At 31.5% G+C, this 22,394-nt stretch overlaps 1 protein-coding gene across 28 annotated transcripts in view; it reads right to left on the bottom strand.

The window, feature by feature from the left end:
- Positions 1-22,394, bottom strand: part of LOC143045293 (uncharacterized) — a 127,456-nt gene that overhangs the window by 83,717 nt on the left and 21,345 nt on the right. For 27 of the 28 annotated variants that reach the window (XM_076217701.1, XM_076217710.1, XM_076217708.1 and 24 more), the window contains exons 2-6: positions 16,115-16,266; positions 14,325-14,395; positions 13,427-13,465; positions 10,289-10,405; positions 1,132-1,167 (exon numbers count right to left, since the gene is read on the bottom strand). In XM_076217701.1, coding sequence (XP_076073816.1) covers positions 1,132-1,167; positions 10,289-10,405; positions 13,427-13,465; positions 14,325-14,395; positions 16,115-16,266 — 415 coding nt within the window. The remainder of the gene's footprint in view (positions 1-1,131; positions 1,168-10,288; positions 10,406-13,426; positions 13,466-14,324; positions 14,396-16,114; positions 16,267-22,394) is intronic. The other variant, XM_076217694.1, reaches the window with a different exon arrangement.

Genomic DNA, 22,394 nt, shown 5'->3' with positions numbered 1-22,394 from the left:
ACTTGGTAAAAGTTTTTAGAGTGCATAGGCATGTTGAAAATATATTACCTATATCAATATACATATATTGATTGATGAAGGTTGCAATACTAAATGCTTCAACACCCCTAGCTATACATTCTTAGAATGTCTGCACCAAGACAGAGGGATGAACATGATGATTTAGTGCATGTTCTAATGTGCCTTTGTTTCCTTTAGAATAATTAGCACCCAGCCTCTATGTTAAGTGATTAAAAAAATTGCTGCAAAGTCATGTTATAAAAGTGCCAAGAATTTGAAATCAAAAGAGTACTAGGTAATAATATTAACACCAGTCTTCCAGATTTTTTTTTTTTTCCCTTTTGTGCAGTTTTGCTGTTCTTCCTTGGCTGTTATTTAAGTATACATTTTGTTTAGAAGTTTCTGATACACAACAGCCAAATTAATTAAAAAAAATAAATCCAAAATATAAGAATATTTTGTTTATATAAAAAAATAATTTGATTCAAACAATATAGTGTATTTACAAGGCATAAATGTAAATCCTAGCATTGAGAATTCCTCATAAATTGACACTAAAGACCATCTGTTTTATCAGTGAGTTAGGAGTTTTTGTTATATTCAAATCTCATTTTAACTTGAAGATGAAGAACAGCAAACAGCAATTGTAGCACTATTCCTTTGCTCTGGATTTCATCAAGTGTTTGTAAGACTTTTATAAGACTTTTATGTTAAGATTTAATATACTATATTTTTTGGATTCCTCTGAATAAAGCAATTCAACAACCAAACTTGTAGTTTCATAAACAGTAGTGTTGCATACTTTGTCTGAAATACTAATTTTTCATGGATTTTGTGGGTATAAAAGGTTATCCACAAACTAAATCGTTCAAAGTTAAAATTATCTTAAGATGAGTATTCAGACCATGGCTAAACCACAAAAACAAATAGCAATGAAAATACTACATGTATTTCCATAAGCTACAAAAATAGGTACCCATGAAAATAAAGGATCCACAGTGCATGTAGTTTTTTTAATGGATTGGAACAAAGTAATCAATAAAGAAATTTATTTAATCCGTAAAATAAATAAAAGTATCATAAATATAATTTTAACAAATACAGTTAATTAACATATTTTCTTTAACTTACCATGATTAGGTCTTTCCTGTTCATTCTTTTGGCTAACTGTTAACCATAAAATTCAAGAAAAAAAATCACTTTAGTAATTTGCAATTTTAGCGTTCCTCTTACATAAACATAGTTAATAAGACACAACAGTTCAACTGGATAAGCAGAAGTCAGTTTACATAAAAAACATTTTGGTTTCTATTTTGGGTAATTAAATAAAGATAACACAACCTTTGATTTTGGAAATTTATCCAACATAAAACATGCTCTGATTAGCTTAGAAATCGATAAATCTTTCAAGAAATTGATATTATCCCCTTTTTCTCTAAATGCAACATATGTATGCATCTGTTGCCACCTTATCTAACTTCCCTGGGTCATTACAATTTTCCAGGTGGTCTTTTTAGTAACATGTTGCACATCTATTTATCTCCCTTGTATTGGAAAAATCATGAGTTATCTCCCTTGTTTCAAATTTTTTAAATTTTTTAATCCATTTCATTTATTTTTTTACAAAATGGTCTAAGTGCATTTATGAACAGCAATAACTTAATGTTATCCCATACACTGAAATAAAATATCTAAAATCCTAAGAATCCTTGAACACAAAAGAGCCAAATTTTGAAACCACTCACTCCAAAACTTCTTCATTTCAAAACACTTTTTCCCATTTAAACAAAGAAAATTAAGTGCTTTCTCAATGTAATCATGTACAAACTATACAACTTTCATACTACCAAGGGACTTTTATCTTAACAATGTTAATTTCGCTATCATCTGTGCATTGTTGCTGGAATTTGTCTCTGGGAAGATAAGATAAATGCTGTTTAAATGAATCTAGGGGTCATTTTCTTTGACCTTTCACTGTCTTAAGTATCTTTTCATAGATTAATTATTTGCTAATATGGACCCACAATTAAAATCAAGATAGGATTTACGTCAGAATGACTGATTCATCTATTAATGATGATTTCAAATCCCGCCATAATATAGTATAGTAATTCTAATGGTTTAGGTTTATCAAAATTCACATCATTATATTAATTAATGAAAGGTACTAAGATATCAAATAAAATACTCTTTCTTTGTTGTTTTTCCTTGAAACAACTAATATGAATAAAGAGATGCTGTGTGATAGCAAATAAGACAACTGAGTAAATATACATCAAGTTGTAACAGTCATCCACAATTGACAATAACCCGTAAAGGTGAGGTGTAAAAGGTCCCTAATAAACCAAACATACGTTCTAATAGCATGCTGTTCAGTGTGAGCCAAGGCTCTGCATTGAAGGCCGTACTTTGACACATAATGGTTAACTTTTTATAAATTGTGACTTAGATGGAGAGTTGTCTCATTGGCACTTAACCACATCTTCCTATATCTACAACTATTCTATGACTAGTAGCTGATTTAGAGCTTGATATATTGCATAGACATTTGTTTTATTGAAGATGTCTTTTGGTCTTTAGTGTTGTGTGATTACCATTTCATTGATGTATACCCCAAATTTCATTTTATTCATCTTCAATTATATCTCCAAAAAATCTTTTGTAATAGATCTAATAACTTGAACAGAGGCTTTTACCTCATTACACTTCAAGGGTCTGTTTCATGATATATTCCTACCAAATGTTTGTGTATATTTTCTGCTATTATGATTCATTACAAAGGTATGTGAAATGATTTTCAGGTAATTTACTACAAAGCTAATGACCATTAAAGAGGAATACACAATTAATTATAATCATATTGACGTAGTCAGCATGCATGCACATGCTGAAGATCTGGTATAGCTATGTGCTGCATTTTGTCAACACTTATACTTGAAAACAATGAGTGGTTTATGAATTGTAGAGGTGTTTTACATGTAAATAACAAGTAAAATCACTTGTCATAAATACAGGATTGCTTTTAACCTTTACAATTTTTTTCCTAGGATGCTGCCAAGAACAATAAACATAACAAATCAAAAAAGGGTGTTTTAGGTAGATATATATGGACTGAGTGTTTGATGTTTGTTTAATGTCCAGTGACAGATATCTGAACTTAAATAATGACTTTTCATTTTGATTCACTGTCTTCAACACACAAGGGAAAATTAGAAACCTGATATACTGATTCCTTTTGCAGTATGTGTACCACCCAGAAATTTTCATTTGATGTTCAGCAATAAAAAATGCCGTTAAGATTTTTAGTAGCTTTTTACTCTGAATCACCAAATTTTGTATTGAAAGGGAGGTTATCCAATTATAATAAGAATTGTGCTATAACTTGGACAAGTGTGTGCAAACCATTCACTGAATCATTAATCTGACACAAGCCACCAATTTCACACCAATTACCAATGGATAATTATATTAAAAGCTCTAGTGCACATCCATGTGTGTTTATCTGACTATTAACCCTACCCTCATTTCTAAATATATAATTACTCTCACATCTAAATAATATATACATAGCATTACCAATCACTTATTAATACTCTATAATACAAAATATAAAAGCTATATCTTGGTATATTGGTGTTTAAAATGATCCAGGATTCTAATAAAAGACTATAGATCCAAACAATATGTTTGGATACAAAAGCATAAGTCAATTCTTAATACAGTTAAAAAATTAAGTTTTAAAAGACTAAATGGTGCCCGATTTTAATCGCAATATATTTTTCTAAGGGACAAGATAGATGAACATTCAAAACAAAAAGAAAATAAGGATTTCTATACAAAATAAGAAGGAATTTACATGCTTCTAATGAACTACTGGGGAAAATACAAAAAATAAATTTGGGTCACTCATAAACTTTAAGAAGTATACTAAGTTACATGCAAAATGTAAATCGTTACATCTTTAAAAGAACTGAAGAATCTAATTAAAAGTTATAACAATTTCACTAACTAATTTCTATAAAATGGGAAAAAAAATACTAAACATTATTTGAACAGCTATAATACTACAAGGGATACTTAAACTAATTTGTTAATACTACACATCTTAAGATACTGCTGAAACTATGACATTATATTCTATATGAAATATTTCACCCATGCTTAAAATATTGATCAGTTCAAAAAATGAACACTCCATATCTGTAGTTAGTATTGCAATCCAGGTTTTCGTAATTCTCATGCTGTTACTGTTGGGGAGTGCTTAAACTCTGACATATACAATACCTCTAGTGCCAACATCTGGTTGTTGTGGACTTTCTTCGTGCATCACTTTAATTGGAATATATCTTCCTCTGTTTGGAGAGGAAGAAGATGAGTCGACAGATCCTTGTCTTCGAACAATGGACGGTGAAGATTTAGGAGTCCATTTTGTGTAATTCGGTTTCTCCTGTCGTGAAGGTGTCACATATTTAGGAGACTGTACAGTTTCTGAGTGTCTCCTTGGTAAGTTTGAGTCCACTGGTTGAGGGGGATTATATTGTGGCTGTGCTTGTGGCTGTGTTTGTGGCTGTGCTGGCCATTGTCTGAATCTATTGAAGTCTGGTTGTGAATCCAAAGACGAAAGATCAACCTCACTCACAAATCCTCTCTGATCATAAAGTTTAGCTTTTTGTGGAAGTTTGATTGAATCTAAATCCATGTCATGTATAAAGTCTCTTTGATTAAATTGTCTCCCTTGTGAATAGTCTTGATTATTTCGGTGATTATTTCGGACACAAAAATCCACATCCGTAGAATATCCATCCTGTGGAACACCTATAGGTTTTCTGTGAGAGTGGACATGCATGTCACCTCTCCCTCTCCCATTATAGTCCAAATCAGTATTATATCCATCCTGTGGAACTATTGGTTTTCTCTGAGAGTGGATGTGCATGTCACCTCTCCCCCTCCCACTATAATCCACATCGGTATTATATCCATCCTGTGGAACAATGATAGGTTTTCTCTGTGAGCGGACTCGCATGTCGCCTCTCCCCCTCCCACTATAATCCACATCTGTATTATATCCATCCTGTGGAACAACTATTGGTTTTCTCTGTGATTGGACTCGTACATCACCTCTTCCCTTTCCATCATAATTCATTTCACTTTCGTATCCCCTGTGTGTTTTCAGAGGTTTGATAGTCGGCAAAGTTGTACATTTACTATAATCAAAATCATCATTTTGTTTGTCAGTAACTTTTTCACTTGATGATTTTCTAACTGGGAGTGTATAGTACGAACCGGGACTAAAATTTCCATCTTTAAAACTACCACTCTGCCACGAAGATCCACGACTGGTTATTCCAGAATCCCGAGATCTTGTTTCCTCTTGAGGAAAATTTCTCAAATCTGGTGTTGACGTCTGAATTGTCAAGGGAATCATCCTTTCCCTTTTAACACTAATCGGTATTATATGTTCTTCTACGGCGACTTCCTCTTTCATGATGGGTAGCTGATGATCTTCCTGTGGCAGGGAGTGAGCTGTCAAGGTACTGCTGTCTGACACACCTTTGTCTGATCGAAAAAGTTAATGAGAACGTAAGAAACAGAGGCAACTCAAACAATGACTGATGCAGAGAATGTGTGCAAATTAATATACTCTACACTGTAAAGTAGTTAAGAGAATTAATGTTTGAACAGAAATCTATAATTAGAAATTTTAAGTAAGCTTAGCTATTTCTGTAGATGAAAAATATAATTGGAATTTCAGCACAAGACTGTAATGTTAAGAAAATTGTTCTAAGAAGTGCCAAAGATCATATAATTCTCAACACTTCTATTAGAAAGTCTTTCTTGTATAGAATTCCTATTCAAATCTATGACTGTTTCTTTGAAGTTTAAGAAGACAATGACCAACACGAAACTTGATAAAAAAGAAGGATTTCCGTTAAAAGATAAGATCTGATAGTAATCAATGTAATTATGGGATGGATTTTTTAAATGTATTTTTGATTTAATTCTAAGTAAAATATAAGAAGAGGTTATCAAGGCCACTTTATATCTTATCATACCAATCAGAATATCATTTAAGGATACTGCTAAGTTACAGGCACAGGAAATGACTTACTTATGATGCTCTGATTGTGTCTTGTCAAAAATTAAGATCAAACAGTAACAACTAAGAATGGACAATTGCTACTGGACAAGGGAAGAAATTTTTACTAATTTATAGAAAATCAGCAACTTTAAAATCTCAATTGTTCTATCAAAATGCATCAAAGAAAAGTGTCAACAATTTCAGATCTATGCAATCTATATATTTCAAATTTTGATGAGAAGCTATAATTTTATCAAAATAAATTCAAACTGATTTTTTTTTTTTTTTATCTTGAACTATACTGATTATAGGTTAATCAACAAAAATATAATAGCATTACCACATCAGATGCATTTTGATAGAAATATTTTTACGTCAAACACATGTACAAGTGTAAATAAAATAAAGTCTTCATCCAACATTATAACTGTAGCTAAAATAAAGAAAGTGAATCTGCAAAAGTCTATAGTAAAATGCACTAAAAATCTACCAATGGTCAATGGTTCAAAATCAACTGAAATGCACAAATTCAAAAAGCAAAATCACATGCTTCCAAATCTTTCCAAAAATCATTTCAAACAGGATCATGCAAAGCATGACAGCTACCTTCATCATCTGAATATCTAGATAACTTTTCCATCTGCCGTAAAAACATTTGCATGCCTTTAGAATGATCTGATGTAGCTGGTGAAATGCTTCTACTGGGAGAACCTAGGCTCCTATTGGGTGATACTAAGCTTCTAGCTGAAGAACCTAGGCTGGAGCTGTGTTCAAATATTTGTCGCCGAGACCTGCCACCAGTTGTAATGGGTTTAGGCAAAGGCAAGGGTGGCTGACGACGTCTACAGGCAGGCGAGGTTTGTGGAGTTGATCTGGCCGAATCACTAGTATAGTATGATGTAGTTGACCATAAGCTTGGTGATGGAGATGACCGATCCCATGCTGCATCTAAATTTGTGAGAAAACTACTGAACAAGTCATGTAAGCTGACAACATTTAAAGCATTAGCATTGTAATAGAAATTACAAGGTTTAAATTGCAGTAAATAAAAAAATCTACATTTTTTCAATTAAATGTACCAGTAATTTATTTGCTCTATAAAATAATTAGTTTCTTACAATACCTGTACTATGTACCACTTAAAAACTAGTTTGGATTCAATAATGAAATAAATAAACAGTCAAGTATATAACCTTATAATCAAACTATAACAATAAATATAACAATAACTTCAACAGAAACTAACATATACCCTTAACTACATAATATTAAAATGCTGTACGTAGTATTATTCACAATTTATTTTTTTGGAACTGTCTTAAATCATTTTTAAATGGAACAAAATGGACAAAATTGACAGAAGGTAAAACTTTACATAACACAATTTCCATGCAATGAGTATTTACATGCCATCACCAACATGTCAATGGAATTCAAGGATCCATCTGATTGTCTTCTTATCTCCATCATGCCTTGAAAAATTATCATTAGGGTGAAATTTATTATTATTGATTGAGTAACTACTCAAATTTACTTGTTGAAAATTAAATAACATCATGTATAAATATCAATTTCCTTCCGAATATTGTATTTAAACTGTATAACTATATTTGTTCAATAAATAATACTTGTACTGCAAATGTGAGGCAATGTAAGCATAGATGGACGTTTGGAACAAAAAGTTGATACTATTGTCAAAGTGGAGATGGAGAAAGGAAAATCATGTCAGGCAAGTCATCTTTGTATTGTTATAAAGTTTATACTTGTACATACATACATTCTAAAAAGTGTCTGACTTAATTAAAATAACTACATATTCTCTTTAATAAAAATTATGTTTTTGCTGTATTCAAAATTCTTTAAAATTACATATTGAACCAAAAATAAACTTAAACAAAAATTGGAGAGCGGAATGTCTTGCCAACCAAATAGGGAATTGACAACTTGAAGCCGTCTTTTTTAAAAAAAAAAATGGAAATATTCTATTTGCATCTTCTGAAGTCAGACACTTTGAACATTGAAATCATGATTTTAATAGTATAACATAAAACAAGAATTCTTCTGATAATTGGTTTAAATTTCCTTCGTATATCTGAATTAAGGAGAATCGGCAAATCTTTTCACAGAAAATATCTTAGACAAAAAATATTTACAAGTCATGATCATTTCATTAAAACTTACTATCAATTTCACAACTGATGTTTTGGTGAAAAGAGCCACAACTCTTCATTTCATAAACAGCTGGATAAGAATCAAAGTGCAAAAAACAGGGAACAAAAAGGAAGTTCAATGTCTGGCAGGTGAAGCAGTAAAGATTGCGAAAGATTCTTACAGCTATTGAAAGAAAGATAACTGTCTCAATTAGTTACATCAGTTTATTTAAGAATTACTACTAGAAGTATAGACATTAATTTGTTTGTCTTTCATAATTTGTTTGGTTGTGACAGTTAATTTACAGTTCAGATAAAATAGTGACAGGAAGAAAAGCAATTATTGTCCTTTCAGATAGTAAGCTTTCCTTTTTTCTATTTCTATGGTCTCTCACAAGCATTTAACTTGTAACATGAAGGAAAGTACAGCAAAGAAAGATTTTCATTGCATAATGGGCTTGTGTTCAGCTCTAGATATTTAAAACATAATTTTTCATAATATACATAAATCATATCTTTATAAAAATTTGAAACCGATCATCAGAATGATAAAGTTATAAAAGAAGTCATTCAGATATTAGTAAAATAATCTTATAAACATGCCACCTTCTGATAAATGAAAATTTAATTATACCCTATTAATAATAACAGATCCATTCATTCATTTCCAGCATTCAGAAGACAAAAATAATTGCTGTGTTTTGATAAAGACCAATAATCTTTTTCTTGTTAATCATATTTATCTAGGATTAACTAAATAATTCTCAAAGTTGCCTAGAGTTTATTAAAAATATTTCATTTCATTTTTTGTAGAATTAGAAAAATAATATTTTTACAGTGTTAAAGATTGATCATTATTAAAACACAGTCTACCAATAAAGAATTTTAATTAAAAGTTTAACAACAATGCAACGAGGGCTCAATATTCCAAACACAAGCATGTATTTACCCCTGTGTCGTAATGGTTTTGGTGAGGTAATTGGAACAATAAGTTTAGACTGAAAGCGAGGACTTGAAGGTACAGACTGAGATCCTGAAATTTACAAATCTATTTGTTTCAATTTTTCAAAATATATTTGAAATGAAGCAAGTGCTTATACACGTCATTAAAAACTAAAAGAACTAAATCATCTAAAAAATGTTGGAGAAATGCCTATAAGATAAGAAAACAAATTTTTCATTCTTAAATTAAGTATTCCTAATCATGAATTGAAAACAGAACTGCATTTATTTCAATTAAAAGTAAAAAAAACTTTTAAAAAGTGTAATTTACCTTACAGAAAAACAAAAATTCCTTCACTCTGCAAAGCTTAATAGATGATAATATTCTGATATTCTCTTCAGAAGAGAAATATGATATAATCGGATTGAACGAAACAAATCAAGCTGTCATTCAGAGACCCTTACCACAAGATTGGTAATTTCCTAAAACTAAAAAGTATATGACAAACTCATGTTGCAATCAATACCTAGTTACCACTATTGCAATGCTTTTTTTACTGATTTCTTCATTTTTCATTTCTCTTGCTTGGTTAATTACAATATTAGGAGTGTTTCAGTCGATAAAAACACCACAAATCAAGAATAAAACACCAAATTCATCCTCTATATCTTGATTGTCAGGTGCTTATCTGCTGGCAAAAAACTTTATATTGCCTTTTTTCCCTGACAATCAAAGTTCCTATTTATATCTATAAATCCTGAAAAATTAACTTTTTCAGAAAATATTTTAAATTTTCTTCTTTTTTAACATCACTACAAAAATAAATACCTATTAAACTGATAAATAATTGACATTAAAATTAAAGAAATGGCACTGAATCCATTTATTTTTCTAGTTATACCGCCTATTGTACTCTTATTATATTTAAATCTCAGATGCCATATAATATTTTGCAATTAGATATATCATTCAGTTAGAAATTATCCTTATGACATAACAATATACTAATTAGCATATTACTACTAGCACTACAGTTTACCCTAAAAATATCTGCTATATATATGTTTTATGATAAATTCTACTTTTATATATACCTACACACAAACATGTATTTACCTCTATAGGAACTAGGGTTCACTTTCACTGATGACGGGGGACGAGATGAAGAACTATTTGTAGTGGTCGAGATTGTATGGTAAGATATGGGTTTGTAGTCATCTGCAGTTGTCTTTCCTTGAAAATTAAAAAATAAATGCTTTAATAAAGGTATTTGTAAATATAAGAAACAAACCAATTTTATTATCATTATCATGTGTATATTTAGCAGAACAGTATTCATTGTCATTTAGAAATTATTGACTTATATTTTCCCCTTTTGAAGTTTGAATTACATGAACATTAAACCACAGCTTGTTAAAAAAAAGCAAAACAGTTTTCAAAATGTAGACTATTTTTCTCATAATGAAAAGAAAGTAAAAATTTGAGTTTTATAGGGTTAGAACAAAGTCCAAATCAGACAAACAAACATAAGACATAAATTATTGACACAGAGAAATGTCTCATCTGTTCTGCAGGTAAAACGAAGGTTGTATGATAAAGACTGTACTACCGTCTTAGGTCTACTCTACTTGAGCTTTATAAATTCAGTTGCTGAATTAACAACATATTAAACACCACTGGTAAATCAAAAGTCATTCCTTCAATCAAGACTTACATAACTGAAAATATTGATCAGATGGAAACATTGCACATTCACTACAGCATGAGCAGTATACAATAAAATAATGGTTCTCTGGCGATGCAGTTTGGCAGGTTAGCACCATAGTACTAAATTCTTGGTTAAATTTCAATGGAACAGATGTAATAAAAAGCAGATTCAACTGATCACGTTGATTTAGAGATCATTTTTTTTTTTATTGTTTTACCTAATCAAAATTTACAGTGGTGACATCCATACAAATATATCAATACTTATGGATCCTTAAGAGGACATTCTTGCAAAATATGGTTTTATTTAATTCAGTTGTTCACTAAAGAAAGATCAGAATGCTCCTACTTAACAGTCTAACTAATGCCAATTCAATATCAATCAAGATAGAATAGGGTCCCAGTTACGGCAACCAGTCCGGTACTAAAAAGTACCCACGAATGTAGTGATTAAAAAAATATATATTACTTTTGTTTAAAATAGTGTAGTGTTATTATTACACTAGTTCTGTAACTGAATGTAGATTTATTTGAAAGGGTAGGCTTTATAGTTTGAATTTCTGTAAAAATTTTGATTGATTTAAATGTATTCTGGCGTCAGTACATATAGTAAATTGCCTAAATTCTAGCCTTTATTCTTCCCCGGAAGTAGACAAACTTACCCTGTTGTCAATAAAAACAAAATTTTGCAACGGAATGCGGGTCATGAGGCACTAAGATTGTACTTAGACACTTCCAAACAAATGCCTAACATGAACCAGAAGTCCCAAGGTGGCTATCAAAATTATTAATTGAACAGGACCCCATTTATTTACTATGATTTTCAATGCGTTTCAATGGGGCAATTAATTGGGTCCCCGTTCCAGATATGATTAACCTTATCATGAGTAGTTCCTTCAAAACTCATGTAATCACAGCCCTAACCATGGTCTGCTACTATTATCAACAATTGCCTTTGTCAAACAGCAGTACCTATGTCTCACTTTCCTCATTTTTGTCACAGACTAACAAAAATATTATTTATATGTAGGGAAAAAAATAACAAAATCAATGCAACTTTGTTTCTGTAATAGTTTCAATATCATACATGATAACATGACTCTGAAAATGTGAATGATCAAACAACCCAAGAATATGGGTCATAAAGCTGTTCCCAAATACCATCACTCAATCTAAGTTTCCTACTTTCAAACACAGGGTGATAGCTTATTCTACTGTGAATCAGAGATTCCAAAAAAAGATTGAAGCGGCCATATACAGAAATGTTCATATGGGCTGAGAATATATAGCAGAAATACCAACTACAAGCTTTATAGAAATAAGTTGGAGTAAAAAACTGCTCACAGAATTGGAAATGTAATTCTGAAATGCTCCAAAACAATATGTTTTACAAAAAAATTTTCACTTCTATGATTATACCCATACATCTCTGATCCCTGATTTAAAATCTTTAGATGGACATATCCGAAGAAAACATTGCCTTACTCCTAATAAATACCAAAGTGTACATGTAAGCTTTTTTATATCAATATTAGGTTCAGATATTAACCATTGACTTGTAATTTTCAAAACCGACAGGTTAAAGATCATACCATTATTATGTATTGAATCCAACTTAAAAAAAGATATTAACATGGTTTTTCGATTTTTCATGCAAGGGTGTTACAAATCGTCTCAAATCTGTAGCTAAAGGTAAAGTCATCTTCCATTATATACAACAAATATATACAACAAAAAGATAAGGGACTGTTTGGAATTAAAAAAAAATAAAACCTTTATGTATTTGATTACCAATGAACTAAGTGGATAGTGTATTAAATAAATACATGTTTAATATGTCCAGTGAATGAGTACACAACATGTGAATGATAATTTTAAAGCAAAACCAAAATATTTTTGTACAGAAAATATGAACTCAATTCAGTACTTCTTTACAACCATAGTGGAATTAAAGCATAAACTGTAGAGGTTTTAACCAAGGAAATGGTCAATCTGTTCAAGTTTTATCAAGAGCAGATTTCAAATATGCCAATTGGGGAAAACAATAATGACTCAGGTAGAGCTGAGGTATATCTCAGGTTAATTCATATCTGAATCAAGATGTTTCGCCCGAGCAATAGTCATATCAATACCTATAATAGCTTTGGAGAAAATTGAAACAGAACTGACCAGCTGAATTGAATTTGGTAAAGAAATGTAACTTTTATGGCTTATCCAGCTATCCAAAATTTTATGAATCCACTTTATTTTTCACCCTGGAAAGTGCCAATGCTTAAAATACAACTGTTTTTATCCCATTTTTTCTCTTTAAACTGTAGAGAAGGACTAAAATGAGATGTATGTTATGAAAACAAGTGCTTTAGCTGTGCAAATATCAAATAAAAAAGAATATGTTGTAGCATGAAACAAAACTGTATGCATTCAAAAACTCATATTAAAAGTTTTAAGATGAAAAGCTTGAAGCCACCCTCAGCAAAGAAATAAAACTGCTAGCAGAGCAAAATGGCATTTTAAAAACACTGGGTTATTTTGTTGTAGTAAGCTTACGCTGAGGCTGAATGTAATGAGGTGTTGCTCGAAATATTCCTGTAGATTGATCGTCAAATATTATAACATATTAATGAGTTTTCAATTAATTAAAAAATAACATTGTTTGATTAGATTAAAACTATCCCGTTAAGCATTAAAAGGGTAGCTAATGAATATTATTTGAAAGGAATGGAACAAATATCATCATCAAAAAGCTAGAACTATGGAGATAAAAATGTAAGTGCTCTTATGATAGCTCGGATAGTCAGACTACTTTAAACTAAAATATCAAAACTTTACACGGATTCATCAAACTGAACATGTTTTTACTAAATTTCTGAAATTGCACTTACTGAAATAGGGCATTAAATTTTTCTTACAAATTAAGCATGTATTGTCACCTTGTTTTATCACTTACATTTCACTTTACCTTTTTTTATCAATTGCAGCATCCAAGCCAAAAATACTGGTAATATATCATGTTTTGAAAACCATAGACCCTATAATACTAATGGTTCATATTTGTCCTAAATAATACAATGTCAATTTTCCAATTATCTTTTGAAACGAAGGCATCGACAGATTCACATGTTTTTACGTTTTAATTCACTGCAATCCAGCTATATATTGTATTCTTACTTTTAAAATTATTTGGCTTCAGACTGTGTAAACCACATCGTCTAAAAAGTTGTTTTTACATGTGTTTCTGGTGTATAGTCACTTCTGTGTTGTATAGTGTGTACTCAGTAAAATGAGCCTTCATGTTTCATAAAAACAAAGACAAATTTCACAGAATAAATTCCATACAACAATGAAGTGCCATTACACCATAAACCAAAAAATAGTCAGAGGACATGGTTTTATACAGTGTTTGTAGTCTTCACTTACCATGCTGCCAGATTGTATGGACACCTACCTGATATGATCTGTGCCTCTATAGGATGGATATCACCATTTATCTGGCCATTCATCATTGGACTTTTACAACTAAATACATATAATCAACAAATTATATAAAATTAGTATAAGAACAAAACAATTTCAAGACTGACAAAATCTTTTACAATCTAAGTTTGGCTTTTTTTCCCTTTAAGTACCTGAATAGTACCAGTGTTCTTTTTGTTAATTCAATCCTAGTTGACTTCAACTTGTCATTTACTATTAAGTAATAGCAAAGATGTTTAAGTAATAAATTGTGAGTTTTTTAACAGGAATGACTTGTTTTCTTGTACAGATAAGACAAATGCTAAGTAAATTTAAAGAACTCCAGCATAAACAACCCTCAAAGTAGCAATTTTCATGTTCCTTAAAATATATGGGGAAACAATAAGATTTTTTTATCCTGCCTGGCATGTAACTCCATGGAATGCTGTATCAAAATGGTGCTTTATAATTGATGGATTGTTGGTTACAAATATTCTGTGCATAGATGTATGATTTTCCATATAATGGAGTTTTTGCGATTGTCATACAAGTGGAAGGTTTATAACAAACGCGAGGGTACCGAAATTGCACCTATCTTGACAGTTTATTAACCTACATCTTTTTATGCTTCAGACAAAAGTTTTAATTATGTGTTTATTTCGTAGATGTATCATTGTTTACTATATGGTTTTGCCAATTTAATTTTGATTCCATATGAAATCATAGAAAAATTGGCCTGAACTGACCTCCAAACCATCAATGATTCTGTAATGAAGAGTACCCAAATTGCATCCATGCTTAAATTCACATCGTCAAAAGTCTAATAACAGAGCTTTTGTTAATTTCTTCAAATATTTTGAACAATTGGATATTAGTCTATGCTTACTCTTCATTTTTTAAGAAATGGATACTTGTAACATATTGTATTTGATAATTTTAAAAAGATGACGTTTTGATGACGTCACATGGCGACGTTTCAGTACATTTGGCTTTTTCAGTAAACACTTCATCTGTTGATAAATACTGTGAACGTTTTGTGTATATCTAATGCCTCGTTCACACGTACATTTATTTCGAATTGAATTCGCTTATCACGTTCACACACTCTTTTTTTTTAATTCGAATTGGCTAATTCGAATTATCCAATTCGCATTAGAAATATGCTTTAGTTAATACGAATTAAAAGCTAATGTCGTCTGGACAGTTTAGCGAATTTGAAGCGCATTGCAATTCAAATCAGAATTGACGTTAGGACGTAAATCGTTTCGAATGCTAATTAACTAATTCCAATTAGTTAATGCGAATTGAATTCGAATTATGTGTGAACTCAGCATAAGTATGTTTACCTATCTTAAAAGACGTGCATAGTATCAGATCATAAAAATACAAATTGTTTAGTCTCTAGGAAATCTTGTAACATTTCCCCTGCTATTTTTGCTAAATAGGTGCAATATTGGTACCGTGACGTTAGCTATAAAACCAGCTTTAATCCACCATTTACTACTTTAAAAATGACTGTACTAAGTCAGGAATATGACAGTTGACATCGATTCGTTTGTTGTGTTTGAGCTTTTGATTTTTCCATGTGATTAGGGACCTCCTGTTTTGAATTTTCCTCAAAAATCTGTATTTTTGTTATTAACGTCTTTTGTTGTGTATAATGCGCATTTGTGTATAGTGCGCGCCCCCTTTGTTGTTCAAGAAACGAGATAAAAAAGTATGCTTTTCATAGTTGAACTTTTTTTATGAATATCAAATTGTTATTTTTCTATTATATCTCACCTTCTGAGATCTAAGGTAAGTTCCTTGTTAGCACATTTTATTATCTGTTGAACATCATTGTGGAGTAACCCTTCTGTTTTCTGACCGTTGATATTTTCTATATAGTCCCCTACTTTTATACCTTCCTTGTAAGCTTTACTGTTGGGATTTATCTGTAATAAAAGAAAGAAAAATACCATGTAATTGTTAGAAATATATGATTTTGACTATGGCAGTAATGGACTTCTACATGAAACATGCAAAACAATAGACGTAAACTTCCAAGATGTAAAATATGTATTTGACAAAGAAATGGCATCATCTGCAAAAAAATAACAACAAGCTTGGAGAGGTTTGTGGGAACCAGGCTTATCCTTTGTAGCCCTGGATGCACAAGCAAATAATGGTAGTACCCTAGTTGAAATCAAACTATGATCCCTCTAAAGAGTATCAAACACTTTGAATGAAATATATTAAATATCCTTCAAATTTTGACCTGTTGAATATTCAAATTTCAAGAAATTTGTTTCACACATGCACAATTTACAGGAATAATTTTATTTGACCAACTGTAATTTTGATCATTTAGAGGCTTGATGTCCTAAAATTACAAATAGTATGTGATTAAAACGTCCAGCTCATTTTACCCTTTTAAGGTATCATTTTATGGAAGAACATTAGAAATAGTCTGTCAATGTGCAATAGTTGGATACACAACAGAAAGCAATGAGTGCCCACATTTCTTATTTCAATTGCATATATTTTTCATTACAAGACACACAACATGTATTTTGTGCAAGTTGTGCACTTACAAACATTGACCTCACCCCCACTACATGTAGAATAGATTTATAATTAGTAGACACATTCCAATAAAGATTTACATAACACAGATATATAACACTGTCTATACTAATCAATCCATGATTAATGAACACACTTATTTTGCCAAAGAGGCACTTCAAGGGATAAACACTGATAAGTATCTATACTGAGGATCAGCATTTTCTTTTTTCCAAAGGTTGACAAAAACTGATTGCTTGTGGATCTGCCATTTCCACTATTATAGCTTTTGGAAATACTCTTCCCTTCAAATTGATGATGAAAAATAGAAACAGATCTTTTCACATAATTCCCTATCAAAAAATCTTGATAGTCAAAAAAGTATTTAACATTTTCTTCTAAAAAATGACTAAAATCTATTTACAGAAAAATGACTTGATTTTTCTGAATACCAAAGTCTTCACGAAGGTCTGACATCTACTTTGTCCTCTTTCACAAGTAACAGAGACAGGGGAGATAATGATGATTATGATAGCAAAATGAATATACACATTCATGATATGTTAGGAATGGGGAAGATACCATAGGGAAAGTCAAACTAACGATATGATCAGGGCAAAAATATCTTCATTCTTTTTTTAAATACCAACAGTCAACCTTCATCAACATAGAAAACTAAAGACTTTAAGCAACAAAAACACCAAAAAAAAAAAAAAGGGGTGGGGGGGGGGGGGTACTTTAAGCTTAACATGTTTTTATTTTTGAAAGTTAATCAATACAAATGCCAAACAGTATCATATATATTTGTTTTTTTCTTTCTTTCTCATTTTGAATAAAACTCCTGCAATTAAATCCCCTTAGTATCTTTTTTTTTTATGTATCAGATATTTCTACAACTTAACCAATAAAATACCAAAGCAAAGTTAACACTTTAGTCATCAATATCTTACACAACTTGCTAGATATCTCATTATTTCATATAACTTTATCAGAATCTACACTTAAATCATGTTTTAGACAAACTAATCATTCTACATTCTATTTTCCATCTGTCTTTTGTCTAGAAAACATCAATGTTTTAAGATTAAAATAACCAGGAGGCTTGATAGAGGTCTGATAGAGAAATGTCAGAATCCTCTGATCCAAGAGCATCATACACTATAAAAACATAACATCGATTTATAAAAATATTCATATCATCTGTTTTGTCTAATGAAGTATCTTATAGAACAATCAAGTGCAATAACCCTTTTTGCAGACAGCAAAAAAAATATGACAGCAAGGTAGGAGATCTAGAAAAAGCCATAAACAACTATTAAACTAGAAATATTAAAATAAAGAGCATCATACATTATTAAAACATAACACAGATTTACAAAAATATATATTCTTATCTATTAATTTGTCTAGAGGAGTATCCTACAGAACAATCAAGTGCAATAACCCTGTTTGCAGACACATTTTTTTTCAGCCAAAAAAAGTGACAGCATATGGCAGGAGAAAAGCCATAAACAAACATAAAACTAAAAATACTAAAACAAAGACCATCATATATCATAAAAACATAACATAGATTAACAAAAAGAAATTCTATTCAATTTATTTGTCTAGTCAATTGAGAATCCATTTCAGACAATCGCTGGAATGAATAACTCTTTTTGCAGACGTAACATATATTTTTCTTCAGCAAAAAAAAAATCTTAAATTGTAAAAGAAAGTCATAAACAACCCTAAACAGAAAATGCAGCACATACATGATAACATGAAACATTGCTCATTCATAACTTTAAATTGTTTATAAAATAAAATCTGGTGCTGGGTGGTTTACAACCTATTAAACAATTTAAAGTTCCATAACCAATTTATCTTAAGATTTGCTCAGCATGATCATAAGATATTACACAGAAATGTTCATATCATATTTACCTGAAAAGATTTATATAAATATAAACGCTGTGCATATTGAGTGCAATAAATGCATCACTTGTTTTTAGATATACTACAAACTTTTATGAAGGAATTTAATTTTCAATGCATTGCCAATCCTACTTGTATCCAACTCCTACAAAAAGTGTACTATGTACTTATCTTATTGACAAGAAATCTGTCTGCAAGTTTTTAATTTTTAAAGCCATTTGTATTGAATTTGAACCATAACAGTCATAAACTAAATATATATCCTAATATGCACTAAAAGACATCTGCACTTCCGTATAAGTAACAGAGGCTAGATTTAAAACTACCAAACATTATTGCATTGTTCAATTTACCTTTACACAAGAATGTGTCCAAAGTACAGGGATGCCCCATCCGCACTATCATTTTCTATGTTCAATGGACCATGAAAATGTGGAAAAATCTCTAATTTGGCATTAAAATTAGAATGATCATATCATGGGGAACATGTGTACTAAGTTTCAAGTAAATTGGACTTCAACTTCATGAAAAACTACCTTGACCAAAAACTTGAACCTGGAGCGGGACAGACGAACGGAATAACGGAAGGACGAATGAACAGACGGATGCACAGACCAGAAAACATAATGCCCATAAATGGAGCATAAAAAGGATTAAATATCTCTAATAAACCAAAATGTTTCAGATTCAAAAACTGAGTTTGGTGATGGAGGTTAAGGTTTAGATCCTAAGTGAGATCAAATAAATCACTCATAAAGTTACTACTTGACTACCAAGCACCTAACATTATTGAGTAAGTTCACAGATGTTATATCTGTATATTATGTAATGTTTACTCTTCTCTCCACAGGAGCTGGAGTTATAATATATTATCAACCAACCAAGTTTTACATGGCAGCAGAGTGTGAGATCCACCCAATTGTGAAGAAAACAGATTAGAAATTGACTTTGTAGTGAAATAACATTGTTGTAGCGTAGAGACTAAATATTCAGTATTGTAGATTAGCGAAGTGTTTTGTAGATTAGCGAAGTGTATTGAAGATTAGCGAAGTGAGTTGAAGATTAGCGTAGTGAATTGTAGATTAGCGAATTGTACTGTAGAGTTAAAATGGCAGCATCAGTCAACTATAAAGTACCACCTGTATTTACTGAACAGAAGCTTATAGCAGATGGATTGATGAAATTAAAGCTTGGAAGGCCTTGACTGATCTAGACAAAAAGAAGATGGTTATAGCGATAGCGTTGTCACTTCCTGAAGAAGGACTAAATTCCATCCGAGATAAAGTGTTTAGCGACTTAAGTTTAGAAGCCTTAAATGCAGAGGATGGAGTAGATAAGCTCATTGAATTTATGGACAAAATTTTCAAGAAAGATGAGCTAAGCAAGGCTTATGAAGCATATTCTGAATTTGATAGATTTAGGCGTAGTAAGGTTAGTTCAATGGAGGAGTATGTAACAGAATTTGAGAAATTGTATAACAAATCCAAAAAGTTTAAAATGGAACTGCCACAGCCTGTTTTAGCCTTTAAATTGTTAGAATACTCAGAATTAGAAATGAAAGATCGACAATTAGTGTTAACCGGTGTCAATTACGAGCAAGTAGAATCACTCTTCAAGCAGATGGCAACTTCTCTTAAAAAGTTTTTTGGACAGCAAGCTAGCAAAGATATGGGAGACAGAATTAAAGTGGAATCAGCATGTATGGCCGATGAAGAGGTAAATTATTCAAGGAATCGTTTTGGACGAGGTAGGGATACAGAGGGAATCAAAGTTCAAATAGAGCAGGTGATTATAGGCCACAAAGCAACTCTAATTACAAAGCAAAATTCAACAAATCTGTCAATTCAAATGGACCTGATGGTTTGCCACTACGTTGTCTAAGTTGTGATTCAATTAGACATTTAGTAAAGCAATGCCCACACTCTTATGAAAATATGGCCAAGGCAAATCAAGGTGTTGAAAAAGCTGTGTTGTTTACTGGAAATAAGTCACAGGAAGCTCTTGTTCTTTTGACCGAATCTGCCAATTCAGCAATATTAGATAGTGCTTGTACTTCCACTGTGGCAGGGGAAACATGGATGAAGTGTTATTTAGACTCCCTAGACTCTTCTATACGGGAAAAAGTAGAGGAAAACCCAAGTGAAACTCTTTATCAAATTTGGTGGAGGTACAGTTCTGCAATCAACAAAGAAGGTAACTTTTCCATGCGCTATTGCAGGTGTTGAATGTGAAATTCAGGCAGATGTTGTAACAAGCGATATACCATTGTTGTTGAGTAAGGACTCCATGAAGAAAGCAAAAATGAAGCTAGATCTTGAAAATGATAGTGCAAATATATTCGGAAAAGATGTTCAACTGCAGTGCACATCTTCAGGGCATTATTGTGTACCAATAGATCAATTGAAAATTGATATTAAAGTTACAGCCGCTGCACTTGTAGCAACACAAATGACCAAAGACAAAACCAAAATCATAGAAAAACTACATAAGCAGTTTGCTCATCCATCAGCTAAAAGACTGAAAACTTTGTTGAAAGATGCAGGTGGTTATACCAAAGAACACTTAGATTGTGTAGATGAAATAACAGAAGGTTGTGATGTCTGCAAGAAATATAAGAAAACTCCAGCTCGACCAGTGGTCTCACTTCCGTTGGCCACAGAGTTCAATGAAGTGGTTGCTGTTGATTTGAAAGAATGGAAACCTAACACATACTTTTTGCATTTAATTGATATTGCAACAAGATTTAGTCTGGCTACAGTTATCAAAAGGAAAACACCAGATGTCATAGCAGACAAGATAATGTCTTTGTGGATAGGGAGTGGAATGGGACCTCCAAAGCGTTTCCTAGCTGACAATGGTGGTGAATTTGCAAATGAAATTTTCCGTGATATGTGTGCTAACCTAAACATTGATGTAATGAATACTGCTGCTTATAGTCCTTGGCAGAATGGTATTTGTGAACGTAATCATGCTGTAGTTGATGACTGTGTTGCAAAAATATTGGAAGATCAACCAAAACTAAATCTAGAAGTAGCTTTAGTATGGGCTTTGAATGCAAAAAACAGTCTCTCGATGGTATATGGATGGAGCCCGTATCAACTTGTTTTTGGAACAAACCCAAACTTGCCAAATGTGCTTAATGATAAACCTCCTGCTTTGGAGCACAATACAGTCAGTCAGACATTTGCCAATCATCTAAATGCATTGCACTCTGGAAGACGTGCTTTCATACAAGCAGAGTCATCAGAAAGAATAAGAAGGGCTCTACGTCATAAAATTAGAGACTCTGGTGAATGTTTTCAGCATGGAGATAAAGTTTATTACAAAAGAGATGATGATAATAAGTGGAAAGGACCTGGAACCGTCCTTGGTCAAGATGGCAAAGTAGTGTTTGTAAGGCATGGAAGTATATATGTCAGGGTTCATCCATGTAGGCTTATCAGATGTGGAACAGAGTTTAATGATATCCCATCTAAGCAACAAAATGTAAACAAAAACAATGTACAACCAGTTAGAGAGAAAATTCATCAAACTGCAATTTATGATAGTGATGATGAGGAGGAAAACAACAATAGAAATGTGGAACAGAATATAGAGGAAC

Source organism: Mytilus galloprovincialis, chromosome 9 (assembly GCF_965363235.1).
Source record: "Mytilus galloprovincialis chromosome 9, xbMytGall1.hap1.1, whole genome shotgun sequence".
Classification (NCBI taxonomy): domain Eukaryota; kingdom Metazoa; phylum Mollusca; class Bivalvia; order Mytilida; family Mytilidae; genus Mytilus; species Mytilus galloprovincialis.
This window is presented reverse-complemented; position numbering and strand designations above follow the sequence as displayed.